General features: G+C 38.7%; 1 protein-coding gene across 5 annotated transcripts in view; it reads right to left on the reverse strand.

The window, feature by feature from the left end:
• Positions 1-20,331, reverse strand: part of kcnab1b (potassium voltage-gated channel subfamily A regulatory beta subunit 1b) — a 37,524-nt gene that overhangs the window by 1,858 nt on the left and 15,335 nt on the right. For all 5 annotated transcript variants that reach the window (XM_044133790.1, XM_044133792.1, XM_044133788.1 and 2 more), the window contains 11 exons: positions 18,040-18,083; positions 14,656-14,693; positions 13,899-13,978; positions 13,190-13,234; positions 11,387-11,431; positions 8,814-8,857; positions 6,432-6,518; positions 2,346-2,431; positions 1,793-1,913; positions 1,618-1,712; positions 79-199 (listed from right to left, as the gene is read on the reverse strand). In XM_044133790.1, the coding sequence (XP_043989725.1) occupies positions 79-199; positions 1,618-1,712; positions 1,793-1,913; positions 2,346-2,431; positions 6,432-6,518; positions 8,814-8,857; positions 11,387-11,431; positions 13,190-13,234; positions 13,899-13,978; positions 14,656-14,693; positions 18,040-18,083 (806 nt within the window). The remainder of the gene's footprint in view (positions 1-78; positions 200-1,617; positions 1,713-1,792; positions 1,914-2,345; positions 2,432-6,431; positions 6,519-8,813; positions 8,858-11,386; positions 11,432-13,189; positions 13,235-13,898; positions 13,979-14,655; positions 14,694-18,039; positions 18,084-20,331) is intronic.

Raw genomic sequence — 20,331 nt, forward strand, 5'->3', positions numbered from 1 at the left:
CAGAATATTAGTCTAACAGGGTCATGGTAAATCTAATGAAAATATATTTAAAAATGAAAAATTTACTTTGATATTTACCTATGGCTAACTGTGGCAAGGTGCAGCCTAGTTTTTCTCCAATATGAGTCAGTTCTTTTAGTTTGGATTGCTGTTTTCTTCCATCCTCACTCGTTATCTTCTCCCTCAACCACTGATATGGCTGGAAAAATAAAGATGCATAAACAGCATTAAACCTGAAACATAAAAAACAACTTAAACTACATATTGTTACAAAAGTGATTGAATCTCTTTTGTTACTTTACAACCACAAACCATAATGAGTATTGATAAAATTTCACAGGCCTCTACACAAAGTAGTGCATTATTGTGAATCGGAGGAAAACTATAATTTGTGGTCTTAAAACATGAGGCATGCATTCATGCTTAGCCTTTCTTCTTAGAACCACTGTTTGCTAAAATAACAGCTCTAAGTCACTACCAATTTTGCCCATTTGGATGCCTATATTTTTGCCAGTTATTTGCAGAATAATTCAAGCTCAATCACAAAGAGCACTGGTGAACAAGTCATTCCTCAGACTTCTACAGGCTTTAACTGGCCATACTAACTCATTAATCTTCCTTGATTTAAACCAATAAATTGTAAGTCCGGCAGTGTTGTTTATTTGCTATAAAATAAATGATGGCAGTCTCAGATCTTTCAAGGCTAACAGCTTTTCTTCTAGAATTGCCAATATTTAGCGCCATCCATCTCCCCGTCAACAGTGATTAATTTCCCTGTACCGCAAGACTGTGACTCCTATTTCATTTCTTCTTTTTATTTTTGCACCTGTCAGTTACAAAGCTGGGGCTCCATAGATGGTTTCCCCAAAGGTGGAATTTGATCTAACATGCCATCAAATTGTGTCATTTGTAAGAATTGTCAAACAGCATGCACAATGAGGTATCAGACCTTCTGGAAGAGAATGCATGTTTGTTGTATTAACAGGTACAACTAGGCCTGCTAATGTAATGGCTAATTGAGCCATCATTCAGCACCATTTAGCAGGTTCAATTTAGGTTTTGTCTTACACAAGCAGTTTCTTTTGCCTGTCTGCTGACTCCTCTACATTGCCTAATTTCTTTCAAGAACTAATTTCTTTTTGTCAATCTAGCACCAGATTTATATGGAAGAACAACAATCTTTTGACACCACAGTTATCTTAGAAAAAGATTTTTCCTTTCAAAATGTGGAACTTTCGAGCTCATTGAGAGCTATTGACCTCGTCATTACTTCTCTGATTACAACTTTCCTTGCCATGTCAATGTAGGCAGACAACCATAACTGTATAGCATTGCATTTGAGGAGTGGTCTCCATTTTTGGATGATAGATTGGAGACTGCTGTATTAGCTTTAGAATTTTATTTCCAATAAATTTTATGAGCACATGTTGTTTTACTTCCCAGTTATTTAAAAAATGTGTTCACATAGAATCTCATTAAAATTTTTAAAAGTTTGTGCAATGAGGACAATTGTGAAGTGGCTAAAAGTTCTAAACACTTTTGTACTTTATGTACTTTATACTGCATTACAGTATAATTCTTTGAGGACTGACCCATGAAAATCATATGAAAATCTACCTTCATTGCAGCTCTTGAGGATTCTGGGATGCCATTTTCATACTTTCCAGTGATAATCCCACATGCCAGAGGAGACCAAGAGACCACACCCACACCTATGGAAGAACAGAGACATATGATGTTGACCATCAAGGACAAAACTCACTGAAAATAAATGGAAACTTGCTACACTTACCTATTTTATGGTAGAGCTCAGGAAGTTGAGTTTCCACTTTATCCCGCTGGAAGAAATGATACTCAGCCTGCTCGCACACCGGTGGAATAAGATTAAACTGTCTGGCCACAGAATAGGCTTCCTAATTGAATGGGAAATAGAAATTGAAGAGATAAAGAAAACATGCAACCCTGACCTTTATGTTTCATGACTTTTATCTATTCCCAGAGCTGCATATAGTATCATCTTTTAGCATGTTAGTCTTTTGGTTTTATTGGCTTCATTATTACTTACTATATTTTAAAGAAAAAAAGGTAAATTTTAAGCAATGTGAAAAATATATACATTTTTTAATGTTTTTTTTTATGAGTTGGAAATCACATTCAACAGAAAACTCTGCTGAAGAAACTACATTATTTAATACATTACTTTAGCTCTGAATAAGACAGAATGAGGCAGAGGTATTTTCCCAGATGGTGCTATAATAGTAACAACATGGACTGATAAAAATGAATTAATATCGATTAATTCATCTAACCTTTCATGTCGTGCAATATTTTTTGCAATAACTTACCATGATCTCCATGGCAGACCAGCGAGATGTTCCCCAGTACATGGACATCCCTTGGTTGATCACATGAGTCATAGCTCTCACAATTTCTATAAAAACACAAATATGAAACACTAAATAAGTGCATTGTTGACATTTGAATATTAGTTGGTGCAACCACTGAAACTTGGAAGACCTTAAGAAGACACAGTTTTTTTTGTTTTTTTTTTTGCTGAAGCTGGCAGCTCCAGGGTTTACTTTAATTAAAACTTGTTTGTACACACATGTGATTTGCTGGGGTCACATTAGATCATTTGCGTACATTTGTCCAAATGCTGTGGGGCCCTGAGTGAAAAAGCTGCCTTGATAAAATGCTTCTTGTGCTGTGCAAATATATAAGCGAGGTGAAACTGAAGGGAGAGAAGTCAGCTGTAGCCTTCAGGTGTGTGTATCTGCGTGTGTGGGTGTGTGTGTGCGTGTGTGTGTGTGTGTGTGAGATTATGACACGGAAAGCAGCAAAAATGCTCTGTTTGGTTATTTACATGCTAAGCAAAAGAGCTTTATTCATGAATCCATTTGTAAAGAACTTCCAAAATAGCTTTTAAATCAGGATAGATCTGCTGATAGATCACATGAATGTCTCACTATACGCAAAAAATTCATTACTACATTCAGTCTGCGTAATATTGCATTTGCATGACAGTTAATGAAACCTCTATTCCATTTGCACAATGCAAATGCTGCTGCAAGAGTGTGAAGTTGATAGGGTGAGAATTAGGAAGAGATTTAAATCCACAGAAGAGTGAAAAAAAGACAACTAATGATTTCCTTTAATTACCGGATTTTTCTTTAAACCAAATTGTGCCTCCGTGAGAGACAGAGAGCAAGTGTATGTGCGTGGGCGAAGCAGGTGGGAGGGTAGAGGATCTGCTCCAAAGTGGAGAGATGGAAGACAGGATGTTGAGGGACGCAAGGACAGAAAGAAAAAAATGTGAAGCGAGAAACTGGCAAACGTGGTATATAAAGATTCTATCTCTATCTCTGTTACTTATTATCCTTGCCTTGCTCCTCACATACCAATATCAACCGAAGACTGGAACTAAACTGCACCTTAATTCTGTTGGTAATCTGTTACTGTGTGGTCTCCTATGGAGTGACGATTTGCAGGTTTATCAGAGCCAGAGGAATAAAGTCACAACTTAATGTGGCCACTTTTAACTTTGCTCTTGTAGAGCTGTAAATAACATCACAAATATGGTCTTTAAATTATGTGGGCAATGGTATTGTCAGCTAACACATTACTTGACAATACTATGTGTTAAATTTATCAAGAAGGAAAACCATCTTAAACATAAAGGTTTTTACTCTTAAGAATTAGGTGCTGTTAGTTTTTTGGAACACAAAGTGAGAAAATCCGACTTCAGGGAGCAAAGACATACACTATTAACCTGTTTGTTTTTAAGTTTTAAATTTAGTTGAGATTTCCAGCACATCTTGCCATAGTTTTCCTAAGCTGAGTAAAAAAAATAAAAAGTAAAGGTTATTTGGATTAATAAAGAAACGCTTGCAACATGACAGAAAAATAAACTTTTCTTTAAGGCAATAAACTCTTCCAGCTTGCTCATCCAAATCTCCTTTATTGGCATGCACGTAATAGAAAGTTGCTTGGCTGTAAGCCCATTTCTGCATGTCCTTGAGCTCTTTCCCAGCAGCAGTGAGCCACAAAGTCTGGAACATTTGGTGAGCTCCAGCCAGCAGGTATGACAGTGCCCCTTCTGAACCGTGAAGCAATAAGTGTGAGAAAACCCTCCACACACACTAATAGCCGTACATGTCTGGACAGGTGTCTCCGTGAATGTCAGTGTGTTTTTGTCAGATTTGTTCTGGAGATGTTTCTGTCTTTTGAAGATTTATTTATATTCTTCCTGCATGCACACAGAGAGTGTGCTTCTCATCAATATATCACATCAGGGGAGATTTTCAATGCCTTGGAAAACCGCATTCAAGGTTTACGGCTCTGGGAGGGAAGGATTTGATGACAATGAAGGCAGGTGTTGAAGCTATTCTACTGAGAAGTGTGTCAAGATGCTGGGATTGTCCTCAAATGATTTTATTAATGGGACATTTATGCCTTTCAGCAGGCAGCTTTTGTGATGTTGTTTATCTAAAATCAGATGCAGGATGACTGGTTGGCAATCAAATTTAGAGCCTTGAGCTGTTTGGTTATCAGGCCTTGGTGTAGCTATTAGTACAATAATTGACATGTGTTCTGCTCCAGTAGGCAGAAATCTCATTGTGTGTGCTGTTTGACAATTCTTAAATGACACAATTTTTGACATGTCAGATGAAATTCCACATTGGGGGAAACCATCTTTGCAGTGCCAACTTTCCAACTGACAGACGGAACAAAAAGTAGAAGAAAATAAACAAGAGAAATGGTGGTAAGTAAAGAAAAAAACCCCGTCAGGAATATCAGAGGACTGAAAAGAGTCAAAGAAGAATAAGGCCATAGGATAAGGGACACAGTGATGATAATAAAGACAGACTCTGCTGCCATGACATCACTTTTTGTCCCCAAGGGGACACAAGTTGTCTCACACAAGGTCGTATATAGTTAGGGTAAAAAAAACATAACAAAACAAACACATGCATGCATAAGCACCTGTTAGTTACCACTACATGTCCTTTAAAATGCTACCATGCCTCCTCCTATAACTGATGTTGTTAAGCCAGTTTACATTGATTTCTGTGTGTAAAACAACATGTGAATAACAAGTTCACCATGCTGCTGAGGTCCCAAGAGGAAAGAGCAACCAGTGGAAAGTATTTGGGGCACATTATAGAACTGATGCATGGCATTAATCTAAAAGTGGCTACAAGTTAAAATGATTTTCTATTTGATAATTTATGTGAATGTTTGCAGGACTTTATTTTAGATGTTCGATTTCTTTATTACTGTAATTATACAACAGTAATCAGAAACTGTGGCAAATCTTATTTCTTGTAAAGGGCACAACAAACTTTAAAGTGCCCTAATTCCCAAAAGGCATACATCTGAACACAAGGAACAACTTGAATATTTCACAATAATTGCTGCTTGTATTTTAATCACTTGATTTAAAAATAAATAAAGCCAATAAAATCAAAAGTAAAAGCATAAACACTTGTGTTGAAATAAAGTAAATGCTTTTTATTACTATTAAGAACTTCCTGAAACAGTAGTCAGGAGTTAGGGAGCTCAAGTTATGTTCACTAAAATATGATCATTGACCAATAAATCAGTCAGATTGTCAATAAATTTTTTTTTTACATCAAACTATCTGAAGGGCCAAATCTGATTTTGACGGGGGAGGCTGTGGGGTTTACCTGCCAGTTATCACAGCTAATAATGACAGCCGGGCCTCTGGAACAATGAGCATGACAGACTGGCCTCCCACAGTCATCTGGTTGTCAAGGGAGGCAACAAAAGGGAAGAAAATGAGGAGCAACATATTTTTAGGAGATCAAAAAGACACCATGCCTTTAGGTGGATACCACCTCTGGAGAAGGTTTTGTGTGAAGAGACAAAAAAGAATCTCAAGTATCTTCAGAGGAGAAGTAATTGAGGAAAACTCTGGAAACGTCTTTAAGAAATTAATAATAACATATGGTGGATGCAAGGGAAAGGCATCACTGAAGCTTTGAAAAGTAGAAATCAAGTACAAGTGCACAGCGGGGCTGGTAGAAAGAGAGACCAACCCAAAAATATACCAGCCGCTCCCGAAGGAGGCAAATAATCCTGCTTCTGACGAGCAGGGAGGGCTGGGAGCGGGCGCAGCTCAGAGACCCTGTGGAAGAAAGCAGTACCATAGAGACTCAAGAGAAACAGAGGGAGACTGAGAGACGAAAATAGAGGACAAGAGGACGAGAAATGAGGCAAGATTATCATATTAACTTATGTCAGCGCGGGTCAGAGGAATTCACTTCTACTTGGCCAAACAGATATAAGCCATCAGTTCAGCAAAGGCAGTGGCCTCAATAGTATTTCTCACCTTCTCATATAACAGAATGCCTCATGCTATGCTCCCAACCCTCCAACAGCCTCCAGAGGTCTGATCAAAAATCACTTACCCTCCATAGGAGTGTTGCTGTCCGTCCGGTTGGCAAAGACCACATCCACATAGTCGAGCTGCATCCTCTGGAGGGAACCTTTTAAGCCTGAGGTGAGAAAAATGATTAAATATGTTAGAAAGATTTATGGGTTGGACAGGACAAAGTGAAGTACAAAGCATTCAGCAGCAGCTCGCTTTTTCCACATTCATGGTCCGCATTCGAAGCAGGAGCCAATCCAATTTTCCAAGCTTTTCTTGTACAATTGTACCTAAATTGTGAGCTTTCTGCAGCTTTATGCAAGCTCAATCCATGATAATGTCCTCATTAAAGTAACAACAAAGAGACATTTCAAAAATCTCTAGCTTGGTGAGAAAACATTAACATTGAGCCCTCATTATTCTGGGAAACTTGATGTCAGAAAGTGCCAGTTAATTTAAAATATTTCAGCTGTGCCTGGCCTGCCATATATTTTGATCCCAGTTCATTTACAAGCAAATTTAATTCTGGGATATCTAAAAGGTTTGTTCTGCTTGCCAAAGCCAACAAAATGGGGCCGGATTGTTGATGACAAAGCAAGAGAAACAAGGAAAATAAAATACTTATTTCACAGAGGGATTGGTACATATTACAAAATGAGTAGTAACCTGAGAAAACATCATTTTGTGAAAGTATTAAAGCAAAATTTCAAGATATTATCTAAGAAGTTAATAGTGAGTGGCTAATTGTTTTCCAAATATGTTAAATATGTGATTGAAAGTTAAGACAGTAACATTTTTGCTTTATTTTGGTAAATTTTCTCAACTAGCAATAAAAGACCCAGAACAGGCTGACGCATTAAAAATAAAAAAAATTAAATCCTAGTTAAGCATTCCAAAGCAATCTTTGATTGAAAGTAAGCATTCTTTAAATACACCACAAGTCTTAAAGATAATCCCTCTGAAACTGAGCTCGCATTCTGACAAGAAGATCCACTGTATGAAGTGAAAAAAAACAACCTGTACCTGTAAAATCCTCACTCCTCTTACATAAACAGTGTTAGATGTGTGTGTGGGGGGGAGGGTGACCCAAACATATCAAGCTCAAAGAAGACATGGAAACACAAGAAAGGTCACGCTCAGCGCCTGCTCAACTTAAAACCTGATGAGAAATGAAACGGAGACACAGGAGACTGCAACAAAGGAGGACGGCAGCGTAATAGAGACATGGAAAAGTAAGAGAGTGTGTGTGTGGCAGATTAGTGCCAGAGGCTTCTTCATCACCCACTAATCCCAGCTGAGAGATACACCACTTCCTAGTGCTGCTAGAACTCCTTATACCTTTCCTTGTCATCTGCTCCCACACAATCTGAGAACCACTTTTTAACGTGGATTCTAATCTGGGTTTGCACCGTCATTGCGCGGTGCTGTCGGTTGGATTAGCTGGAGTTTAAAGGGCCGTGAAGGGAATCTATTTTTGGAAGCGAGAAAACACGCTGAACAACAAAGCAACTCTGCCGGCAACTGCAGCAAACGATGCATTTAAAATGGAAGCTCAATAAAAGTTGATCAATCGCTGCTCAAGCTGACAGGGAATTTATGAAAATATTCAGCCTGTAAGAGGTTTGTTCATCTCAAGGTCAAACCAGGAGAATCTATTGTTTTGGATTAGTGAACTACAGCGCCTGAACAAGTGACCTTGAAGGGCTTTGTTGTTTTTTTTTTTTACAGAAGAGAGTTTCAACAGATGCTGCACTCAGCTTGCACATTAGTCTGTGATGACACGTGTCACACCAGTTACTCTCACAAATCTGTCATTTACAATAAAACTAGGCTTAACTAATTGATGATGATACCTTCGCTTTGCTTCCCTTGAATCTCTTGCTCTCCTCTGCTTCTGAAACCTTGTCCCCTCTCATTCCGCCTATCCTGGGTGCATTCGCCTTTTGTTTGGTGGGAATCGCTGCAGTGGCTGCAGTGAATGCTAATAATGTGGGAGAGGGCTGAGTCACTGTAAGAGGTGCATTGCGCTTTGGAGAGGCCAGTTGTTTCAAAAGTGGGGGCTGAGGAAGTTTTGCGCCATAAACTCAAGTAAAGTAACAATTAGGAAAAAGAGTCTGGCAGAGGAGAAAAGAAGAGCAGGCACTGCAGCTGGCTCCAGGACTCCTTATACAATGTGAATGTAAAAGAAAGAAACCTGTTAGAGTAATGGGAGACAAAACGTCTGACAAAGTCTGATGCACCGCTGGCCAATTCTGCTTTCAAATTCTGCTGCATCAACAATGAAGACGTGAGAAGAGACACAGACGGGAACAAGGAGGGAGGAACAAGTAAGACAGAAGGAGGTTCTGCAGGACTGACACAGGAGTGGGAGGGATGGTGCAACGTAAAGGACAAAACAGAGAGGAGGATTTTGGCAGATTACCTTCAATGATGTGTTTTCGGTTGAGGCCTCTCTCTGTCTCAGCTCTGAAACAGGATGAAAAAAATGAGAAATACACATGAACACCTCAGCTAGAAAAGCATAAGCAGACAATTAATCACGCCAGACAAGATTCTTCATTATATGCCACTAAACTTTTCAACATCTGAAGCACCAACAATCACCTAAAAGAGGAAACCTACCCAGACATGGCCAACAACCTAAACTGTAAAGAGAGCAATAGTTAAAGGAACCACTAGGAGGCTCAGAGCCACTCTGGAGGAGCTGCCATTGTTGAGAGAAAGTAAGTCGCTTTTGGATTTAGATGTAATCAGTGTAGATATACTGATATCTTTTAATTCTACAATATCCATCTATTTTTAACTTTATTTCTGTTGAAGTCTGTTAAACAATTGTTTTACCACCATCTGCTAGATCTTTTACTTGCTGAAGGCATATCTGAAAACAAAACAATAAAAAAAACACTTGAACCAGCGAGGATGCTGCCAGGACCTCAGCTTGTTTGAATTTGTTTTGGGTTTTATTATTATTTGTGTTAGTTCTTATGTCAATTAGTTCTACCTTGTTTTGATTTCCATCCATCCATCCATTGTTTATACACCCTTTGTCCCTAATGGGGTCGGGAGGGTTGCTGGTTCCTATCCCCAGATAACGTTCCGGGCGAGAGGCGGGGTTCACCCTGGACAGGTCGCCAGTCTGTCGCATTGTTTTGATTTTTACTTCAGTTTCTTCTTAGTGGTTCCGGTTATGTTTGTTTCTTTGCCTCGTCTTTAGTTGCTCTAGTTTTAATATGCTTTTATTCTAAATTTGTCATAATGCTTTTATGACAAATCTATGTCAGATCATGATTTCTTGGTTACTGTCAACCTGTCATAACAAAGACATTTTAAAGCCAACTTTGTATTAAAAGTGTCATGATTTACCGAATGACACTTTATGACAACAGTCATAAATATTCATGAAGACTTACTCATGTTCATGACAGGTGTTATGTCATGTTTATGACGGTGTCATGATAGTCTTATTCACAACCCATCAAATAACGTGTTACCCATAACATTTTTTCATCATCTACTCCATGCCTCTGCTGTTTAGTATTATAAGCCCCAATCAACAAACAAGCAAATCATGTCAGATGCTTTTTCTTTTCCCTACATTCAGCAGACCCAAAGGCCTAGGAAGGTATTTAATGTTGAAAAACAGAAACTCTGGAAACAGTGTCTTCTTTTGGGGAGAATGATCACCTTCAATGTGACCTGTCAGCCTTGTAACTTTTACATTCTGTGTGATGCAGAAAAGTCAGTTATTTGAGGAAAGTGAAGAAACTCAGGACAAATAAGTTATCATGTCTAACTTTCCTCTTGTGTCTCGCTTTGTGACAGGTCTGATTTTCACTTTACCTTTGGCTGTGTTTCTCACACACTCCCACAGGGGATACCTGACTGTGTGGCTGCTAAATCTTATCTGACATATAGCTCTGTGTTTCTTGGGGCAGTATTGCAAGAGAAGTTTGTATGGAAATATTTGTTGTAAAAGATTGTCAGCCATTTAACTTTTGTTTACTCATTTATACTGATGTGTTCCTCATGACTGTATTTTGTAGGAGGCATACCAGGTGTGTGATTCTGTGTTTTATTCCCTGATAGCATTGCTGAAAGAGCTATTGCTCCCATTATCTGTGTTTTTCTTGCTAATAGAAAGTTCTCCTGGCTCATGCTGTGTTTCTATCCAGGATAGAGCCACTGACGGAGCTTTTACTGAACTGAAATTGCCGTTTGTCTTAAGAAGTGCCTGAAGATCACATTTGTTATGAAATGGTACTAAACTGATCTTACACTTTGCTCAATTTCAATTATTTCTACGTTTCTGCATTGGCCTCTCGCTTTCGTTCTCTGCATCATATGTCAAGTAATCTTGCATTTGTGCAAACATGTGGGAGGCATGCATCACATATGCAAATATCATAATGTGAAGCAGAGATGCTCGCCAAGACTCTCTAGTGAGTTAAGTAGTTGTTTTCTGAATGCATCTAGGATGGAAAGAGATTTCAAATACATTGACACTTGCCTGAGAGAGTGATTTTATATAAAATTTTCACAACCTCTTTACCCTCTGCAGTGACTTAAACTATACTTAAAGAAAACCAAAAGAAGAATGTGAAAGCACTGGTGGATACCCCATTGCCTTGGTGAAAACCTGAAGGCTTTTTGGAGGGAGGGGGGATGTGACTAATGTGGACTGAACTCACAATATTTCAGCATGACAGCAGGAGCAAATATGACGTGTGGCCTGAGGGATATAGATGTTAAATACAACATGGAAACAGAAGCAAGATGGGGGCTTGCTGTCATTTTTTTCCAGTGCAATGCCTTGTGTGTGCACCTGTGGGTTTCCCCTGAATGTCTGATTCAACGGCATGAGGCCTAGAGCTGGAGGCAAAGGTTTCACGTCTAGCCGGCCATTGGTCATATAGTTTGAGCATCTGCGCTGGAAAATTGACATACACATATATATATTTGTAAAAACAATTTGCATGCCCACACAAATGCACTTACTTTCCACCCCAGTAGAGCTTTGTGGTGATCACAAGGCTGGATCTCCTAAGGGAAGCAGACACATCAAAGGGGAAAAAGGCTGTTTAAAATATTAAAGAGATGTTTTTGTTTCAGCATTAAGGTGCGTCTGGTATTATGCTACTGTGTGTGCATCCAAGCAAGTGAAGCAATCAAATCTATGAATGACAGGAGTGTTGTTCAGTGATCTTACATTCTGCTGAGAGAAGTCACAGATTGTGCGCTTCTTTCACATCAATTTCGAGGCGACGCATTGGGAAGTCTCTGAATGCTAACAGTCAAACTCCCACATACCTCCCATGCTTGAATTGATCAATAATTTATACACATTCAGAGTCCAGGTCAAATACAGGCTAAAATATTGCTAAGCCATGTACAAGTGTGTAATGCTACAAAACCTCGAGTTTTTAGTAATAAGTTAACACATTGCCATGCAGAGCCTGTTTAATTTAACATGCAAATGCTGTGGAAATGAGACTCTTGACTCGTGATTAAGTGCTTATTACCTACATACAGTAAATTAGGTGACATACTATAATCATAAAATATGCACCTTCCATTATTTCACCACACAATTTAGATTCTTGAAAGCAAAAGCAGAAATAGATTAAGTGATGTTGGCCATTTTTAAAGAGATTATATATCTTATACATATACATGCATAGGGTTTTCCAGATATTATTAAAATATAATCTGGTTCTGTGAGGAGGAGGGGTCTGATTTTATGACTGATCTGTAATCAGGGATGACCAAGCTCCCAAAGATTGGGGGAACTATTTTTCCCACCTCAAAATAAAAAGTTATGCCATAGAAAATTTAAAGAATTATTACATTTCCTTTTTATAAATGTTGTCTGTTTTAATTACACTAGGTTATGAGTCCAGCATTAATACATTTAAGATTGTTTTATTTTTACACCAAGAGAAATTAGGTTGTGACGAACCATCCACAAAGTCAACAATAGCGGGTAGGGAGAGGAGACGGTGGTGAATTGCAGCACAGATGGTGTCAGAGTCTTTGACCTCCATTTATAAGCACTGAGGTCTCATCAAGTCCTCTGACAGCCACTGTTGTCACCAGTTTATATTCCCATGCACTCACTTGTTAAGCTTGGACAACACAGTCAGTTTTTTTTAACCAAAACGTGTTCAGATATAAATTTCAATTAGTCTTAAACTATGCCTTTTTGCAGCGTTAACACTGTGTGTTGTAAAACTCGGCTGAAATGTGTCCATTGTCTTGGTGTCCAAAGCCTGTGTGAACTTAATAGATGTCTCTGTGTTGGGAGTGAGATCAGAGCCTAACCCTTCGTCTTTGGTCACGAAGGCCCCCACGATTATCCTGATTGTGTGACTCTGAGAGGTCAGCTGGAAATCCTTTGGGTTGTGTGGGTTTGTAGACGTATTGCACTTGTTCAGGCACATCCTGGTGATGGTAAATGTGCCTGGGATATGGGGAGTATAGAGGCCGACTCATTACCTCGGCCTTACTGTTTCTTAAGCTGTTTCTGTGCGGTTTTAATGGTGTTGAGGGATTTGCTTGCGTGTTCATCGGGGACTGGTAAGTAAAACTTTTATTAATGTAGGCCATTAAGATCATTGCATTTTAACGAGAGACTAATTTTTCTCCCTAAGCATTCTGACAAAGGGCACATGCTTTGTAATGTCAATGTTTCAGCAGCTTTGCACAGTATTGCACTAAACCAGGATCTTTTATTCTGAAGAGAATATTAGACATTTTCATCTAGTTAGAGTTGTTGCAGTTTGCCTAATGTCACAACTTTACCTCCAGCACTTCTTCTTGATGATGTTTCCCAAGATTATCTCTGCTCTGTGGCAAAAGATTGAATTAAAAACATTATAAGATACAAAACCAAAAGCAACACAACCAAGAACTGATAAGATTAGATTAGATTGCACACTTCGCCCCTGCATGAACATGAAAGTTATCGGATGCTCATCTACAACCTGATTAAAAACCACAGGTAAAACAAGAAAACAGATAAACGACTCCTGCACAATATGCATGAATTCCAGCAGCAACCTTGAAATTAATTTTTATCTGCTACTTGTCCTTCATCATTCAACAAGATGATGTCTAGATAGGAGGTAAGATTGAGCTGGGGACATAAAATCGAGGTGGTGGTGATGAATACGCGATAGCTGCTCCCAGACTGATCACCACACATGGAAATAAAAGAAAAGAGAAAGAGAATATAGATATATATGAACAAAATCTGATTTATCTAATTGTTTTAAAGAAAAAAATTGCTGAAAAAACATAAGTAGAAAAGCAAATAAGAATTATTAGATTTAGCTAAAATTAAACAAAATGGAGTTGTGAGCATCTGAATGAAAAAAAATGACATAAAAATTGTTAGAATTAATTAAATAAATTAGGATTACTTTGTTTTTAATCAATGCCTTGTGAAGAATAACGACAGAAAAAAACAAGGAAAGAGTTGGGATGATTGCAAACAGGAGACACCACTCACTTTCCCCCAGAGTAGACTTCGGCCGTATCGAACAGGTTGACCCCACTCTCATAGGCAATGGTCATCAGCTGCTCTGCTACCTGAGAGACAGGTGACAGACATTGTTTTTTTTTAATGACACTCACAATGGTGACCTGAACTCCAGCAAAATAATGACTCACATTTTATCTCAAAAAGGGAAGGAAATTCCCAAAAGAAACAGAGGAAGTGCAAAACTGTTTGCTTCTGAGACACAAACCACCACTGGCTGCTTGTGGGTTAAAGTTGTTTACAACACAGGATGCTTCCTCAGACAGTTCTGACCTAATTCTTGTGCCTTCATTTTATCCAGTAGGAAAGAACAGGATCAGACTGGAAAACTGATTTTAATATGCTTTCCCCATTTTTTGTATTTGCAATTGATTACTTTCTCCCAATGGTCATCCATCAGCGATGAGTTGTCCCCAATTCAGTGGCCTTTTTATCCCTTTTCCTCCAAGGTCGGGTCAGACAATTAAAAGATGTCTTCTGACAGTGAAAAATGAAGCATGCCCCCATGGCCTTGCTGGACACTTCACCGTCCGCTGTGATATTATTGAACTGATAGCAGGACAATAAGAGCGGTCTACACACACACCGTTTTACATGCAGCTGCAACAAATTGCTTCCATAGGTTGTGAACCGCACACCATTTAGTTGACCCAGTTGGGTTTAAAAGAATGAAAACCGGCATCTGCTCTTGAGCTGCAGCAGTAATGGAAGTGACATGAAGCCTTACCTCATCAGAGATCTGACCTCCAAATGTTACCCATGTTCCTGTTGAAGGAAATACCAAAAGTCAAATCTTAAACAAAACCCATATGCAGGACTCTGTATGTAAAATCAGTTGTGTTTAATTTAAAATTTTTTGGCACAGACTCATGACAAAATGCCTACTGCCCTAAAGCCATTACTGCCAAATGTCAGCTGAATGTTCATTAAAGAGAAACATGTGTTCTTGGACATTAAAATGTTGGAATGTTTGTTTATTTATTTCATCTCGCATAAAAAAATTATAGGGATTCAGCGGCTGAAATATGATGTGCAGAATCACTTGACATATTATAAGTACGTATTTGCTCCTCAGTTCCATCAGCGTCCAATAGACACAAATACCTTTAGGAGCAGAAGGAAACGTCAATATAAAAAAAAAATTAAAGTCTCATTAAATAAAATAAATATGTGCATGTATTCAAAGAGCATCCGAAAATAGCTCATTAATAATAATAAATATAGTTTTCTTGTTCCTCCCAGTCTAAACGTTCCAAAATGCTTCTTTTTGTTTTTACAAATCAAAAAAGGCTAAAAAAAAAAACAGTTTTATAAATCTCAAATAGTTTTTTTTTTAAAGTCTTTGCTTAGCTTTAATCTACACAGTCCAAGGATTCAACATAAGGATTAAGTGCAACCTAAAGTCCAAAACAGTAAAAAAACAAAAAAAACAAAAAAAAAAATGAATTAATTAATTATCATTGAGCTGGTACTGTAAACCAGATGCCTTCATCAGTGTCATTACCCTGTCACTTGCAAAAAAGCAGCAATAATTTGTACAATGTGCAATTGGTGTTTTTCTTTTTCTCATATCGTCCCCAATAAAAGGACTCCCTGGGCTGAGAGCCATATGAAAACAAAACTGTATTCAGGGTATTTGCACATAAATGTAACAAAATGAGGGCTTTTGGCAAATTCATCTTCTCTTTTCAGTGTTATGCTGCCTGAACACATGAGACGAAGCTCAGAACCATGTCTCACTAATACAAAATAATGGAAAATTTGGTGTTAAATCATTAACCAACTGTGCAGCAATGCAGCAGATTGGTGTAGGCGCAGTCTGCGTTCTCCCAGCTGGCAATGGCAAAAACACAATCTGCTTAATTTACAAGCAGAGTGACCAACTGAAACAGGGTTTTCAAACGGTAATAGTGGAAATTTTATTTAACATTCATCTTACTGTAAAGATTGGGCTTCAAGGGATTTGTACATATCATAGTAGCAGTTTCTCGTTCCTGTTGGATACATCACTTGTAGCATTACCATCCTCTTAGAACATTATCATTCGCTCTTGTGTCAATGAAAATGAACTAAACTTATGAAAGCTGAGTAGTCATTTCCTATAATACTGAAGGTCCTGATTTTATTGCTTGATCCATTCACATTCATTCATTCCACACAAACAACTAAAATAAATATGGCAAATACTTTGTACTTTTCATATGAACAATGCAACTGAGAAAAAATGTAACTGTAGATTGTATTGTATTGAATTGGAAAACGCTTCCAGAGTCAACTGTAATTACGAAAACAAAACAAAGAACTTTGACTATCATGGAGTCAGGACTTTCATTTTGATTACCCTGATGACTTTAATCGACATAAATATGACTTTTGAAAAATGAACTGTCCATTCTGAGGTAGTGACTCACTTTTGCAGATTTTTCATCAGGTTTTGCAGTTTGTACTAATTGTTTTTAAAAATATTAAATGTTGTGAGAAATGAGCCAAAACGACTATGAAAAACAGTAAATGTTTGCTTGAGACACTCAAATATTTAATGCTGGATTTATTTATTTACACATTTATCAGTTGTATTTGTACATTTTTCATGTTTTTTGTTTTGCTTTTATGCCTGATGTTGATGTCATCCTTGCAAAAGATGCAGCAGAGACAGACAGACTGACAGACCAATAGACCGACACACACATAACTTTCTCTTAAGGTTGTAGCAAAGTCACACTTTATGCGACTGACTCTGCTTATTGTAAACCATGCAAAGTTAAAAGGCCAACAGGAGACCCACACCAAGAAATGTTCTTCATATTGTTCTAATTATCTCCTCTGTTTGTAGATTTTTCACTTATCTAATTTGGCGCCAACTTAGACCACCAGCTGAGTGAATGCTCAGGAAAATGACCGCTTCTAAGATTGGCTAAAAATGAACTGAACAGATAAAATATATATGTATATAAAAAAAAAAATTACATCTAAGATTTAAATAGATATATTTTTAGAACGGGCTGCACAGTGGCGCAGTTGGTAGAGCTGTTGCCTTGCAGCAAGAAGGTCCTGGGTTCGATTCCCGGCCGGGGATCTTTCTGCATAGAGTTTGCATGTTCTCCCTGTGCATGCGTGGGTTCTCTCCGGGTTCTCCGGCTTCCTCCCACAGTCCAAAAATATGACTGTCAGGTTAATTGGTTTCTCTAAATTCTCCCTAGGTGTGAGTGTGTTGTTTGTCTTGTATGTCTTTGTGTTGCCCTGCGACAGACTGGCGACCTGTCCAGGGTGAACCCCGCCTCTTGCCCGGGACCCAGCTGGAGATAGACACCAGCAACCCTCCTGACCCCATTAGGGACAAAGAGTGTTCAGATAATGGATGGATGGATATTTTTAGAACCTTATGCTCAACTGCTTTTCTTAATTGTCTTTTTCAGAAGGCTGGTAAAAGAAAATGTTTTGCTCAAGGGCACTGCAGCATGATAGAAAGCAACCTGTTCTTTTTAGCTGCTAGAGGGTTTTTCCTCAATATTCAGCTGTTGCTCAGTGTGCTGGGATAAATCTTGAAGAAGAAAAAAAGCCGATAGGAATGATTAACTGTTTCATTTAAAATGTTTCCTCTTTGGTTGGTGAGCCAGGGCCACACTCTATCATTTCTGTGCCTTGTAAAAATATTTTTACTTGAAGGCTACAACCCCTTGAAGAATATGCGACACACACATGCGCACGCCCACGCCCACACACACACATACATGCACACAGCAGTGAAACACAATATCCCACAAGCATTTTACTGAATGGATGAGGAAGAAAGAGAGACTTTTCCTGAAGGTCTGGATCGGATATGTGTGATAGAGAACTTTGTTTACTGAAAGCCCCTCTGTTGATTAAATATTAACAAGGAAACTGTTAATGTTCACTAAATGGCTCTTTTGTCTCTCATGGCTTTCCATAAAAATTAAAAATGAATGAGGTTTAGAACGGGGTGAGAAGATATGATTTATTTAAAGGAGGCCTGATTCCGATCTGCTGGCCTCCTAATCAATCACTCAAACACATAATTAAAACTGGGTTGCATCTGGTTGTTTATGAAGTCATTAGATATTTGCTAATCTTAATTAAATGTACTCACCAAGACCCAGACAGGAGACACGTAAACCAGATTTCCCCAGGTTCCTGTGAAACAAATCAGAGCTTCATTTAGACAAAACTACAAACTGTAATCTCTATATGCCATCATTAAAATGTGACTGTAATTACTATGCTGGCCCTTAATATGCTATGATTTTTTTTTTCTAACACTTTGTTTGAAAGACGCAGCTGCTAACACAACGATGCCTCTTTGAGATAAATAAAAACACCCACACCCCACACTTTGATATTTTCTCAGGTAGTCCCTAACACATTAAAACTTCTAGTTTTACACAAACTATCAACACAAAGCATCATGGATAAAGTGGAAAAATATTATAAATATTACCAAAAAATGGGAAAAGTGTGACATATGCATCAAAACCTCCTTTTCTTTGTTTCAACCACTTATGAAGGTAAACCTCAACCTTTCCCAATCGGCTGACTACAACATGGAACCATTCACAACATGAAAAAGCCTTTAGACAAGAGCGAATGTTCACCTTCAAACAGCATGGCAACCCAAAACATACAGCCAGGGGAATAATGGAACGGTTCACATCAAAGCTTCCTATTGTGGGAGATTGACCTAGTCAAAGTCAAGACCTATAGAGAATTGTGATTAAGTGGAAGGATTTGAAAACTGATGTTCGCATATTCGTTCTTCCCAAGCTTGATCTATTTTGTAAACAAGGACTAGATGAAATTTCACTCTCTAGACATGCAAAGCAGGTAAAAGATATGCCTCAAAAGAATTTAGAAGTACTTGCAGCAGCAAGGTGGTTCTGTAAACTGTTCACTCATGATGGTTGAATACAAATGAAAACCAGAACTTTCAGTTTTTTGCTGAAAATAATGGAAAAGCACCTAACATTTACTTCAACTTCCACTTGTGGTTGTGAAAAGAGGTAGGAAGACTTTCTGAAGGAACCACACACAACCTGAGACAGTGATACCACTTGCTTTATGGCAGCAAGGTTTTTGGTGTGCCGCTTGTTGACAGATGTTGCCCTTTTCTACTGCTCCGACCTTCCTCACATGATTGCATCTTATCCTCTGAGTATCTGACATCTTCCCGCAACAGGAAGCACACCGGTCCTGAGGCTCTTTGCTGTTATTGTGTTTACCAATAAGGTGCAGACGTTCATTCCTGAGCATTCATGTTGCATCATGTCAGTTTCTTTTCTTCCTCGGCTTCATTCTTCCTTTGCATCTGTAAACCCATGAACAAACATCAAACATCTGCCTGCCTGATTACAGTTAATTTAGCTCCAGCTGACTCATCCCATTGCATCCCATTGCCAGCTGAGACACCAGACTCCTTTCTATGCTGCCTTTTATTCAGTTTCACATTTTATTTCTGATTTTAAAATCTGCGGCCCATTAAGTCCAACTGAGAGAGGAGCTAATGTGGTGCAAGCTTTTAATTGCAAAACACAAACAACGACTGCAGGAGCCAACTGTTTTCCCTGTGGCCACCACAGGTGTCTTCCAGTAGTGTGATGGATGGGGACTGTAGGCGAAGGAAAACTGCGACAGGGGGCTCCACAAAGCTGCAGGGGCAGCCTCTGTCATCCATCCGTGGAAACTATTACATTCCAAGGGCAGACGACCACGCTCAGATTTATCATCAGCAAGACATTTGGTTTTGGAAAAAAACCCAAAAAATAAGTGAATATAGCTTCCAATTATAGCGTCGGCACTCTGTCGTCTGCTCTGCTTTGCGGGCACTAACTCATTACAGCAAATGAGGTTGTAAAACACTGACAGCAGTCATTTTCTTGTGCCCGAAAACTGTGCCTGTTGAATTGAAGGGGCAGTGATTCAAAGCCTCTGCCGTCTTACACACACTGCCCTCAGCCAGTTCAATTAGCTGCTCAAAGTGAAGATGCAGAAAGTTAAGTTCGAAAGAGCTCTGAAAGGTAGGAGAAGCAAAACTATAAAAATGAGAGGATTTACATGCAAACACCAAGTGTGTAATTAGGGCACTATGAGACAGACCTCACAGCGGGGATGTGCTCTTGTCTGTAAATCGGTAGAGAAATCTGGAAATTGTAGCCTCTTCCTCTCTGATGTGTTATAGAATGAGAGCTCTGATCCATGAAAGAGTAGGGGGAAGGGTGGGACTGATGTGGGTTTCATCCAGTCTGCATGGTATGGTTGGAGTTTGCTAAGGATCAGGCTGACTTTTGTCGAGGAATGTTCATTGCTGCTTTTAATGCAAATGGCCCATGGTAACATATCTGTTTAATTGTAGAGACAGCTACAGACTGTTTACCCATTCATCTTGGGT

This window comes from Gambusia affinis, linkage group LG12, assembly GCF_019740435.1.
Source record: "Gambusia affinis linkage group LG12, SWU_Gaff_1.0, whole genome shotgun sequence".
NCBI lineage: Eukaryota > Metazoa > Chordata > Actinopteri > Cyprinodontiformes > Poeciliidae > Gambusia > Gambusia affinis.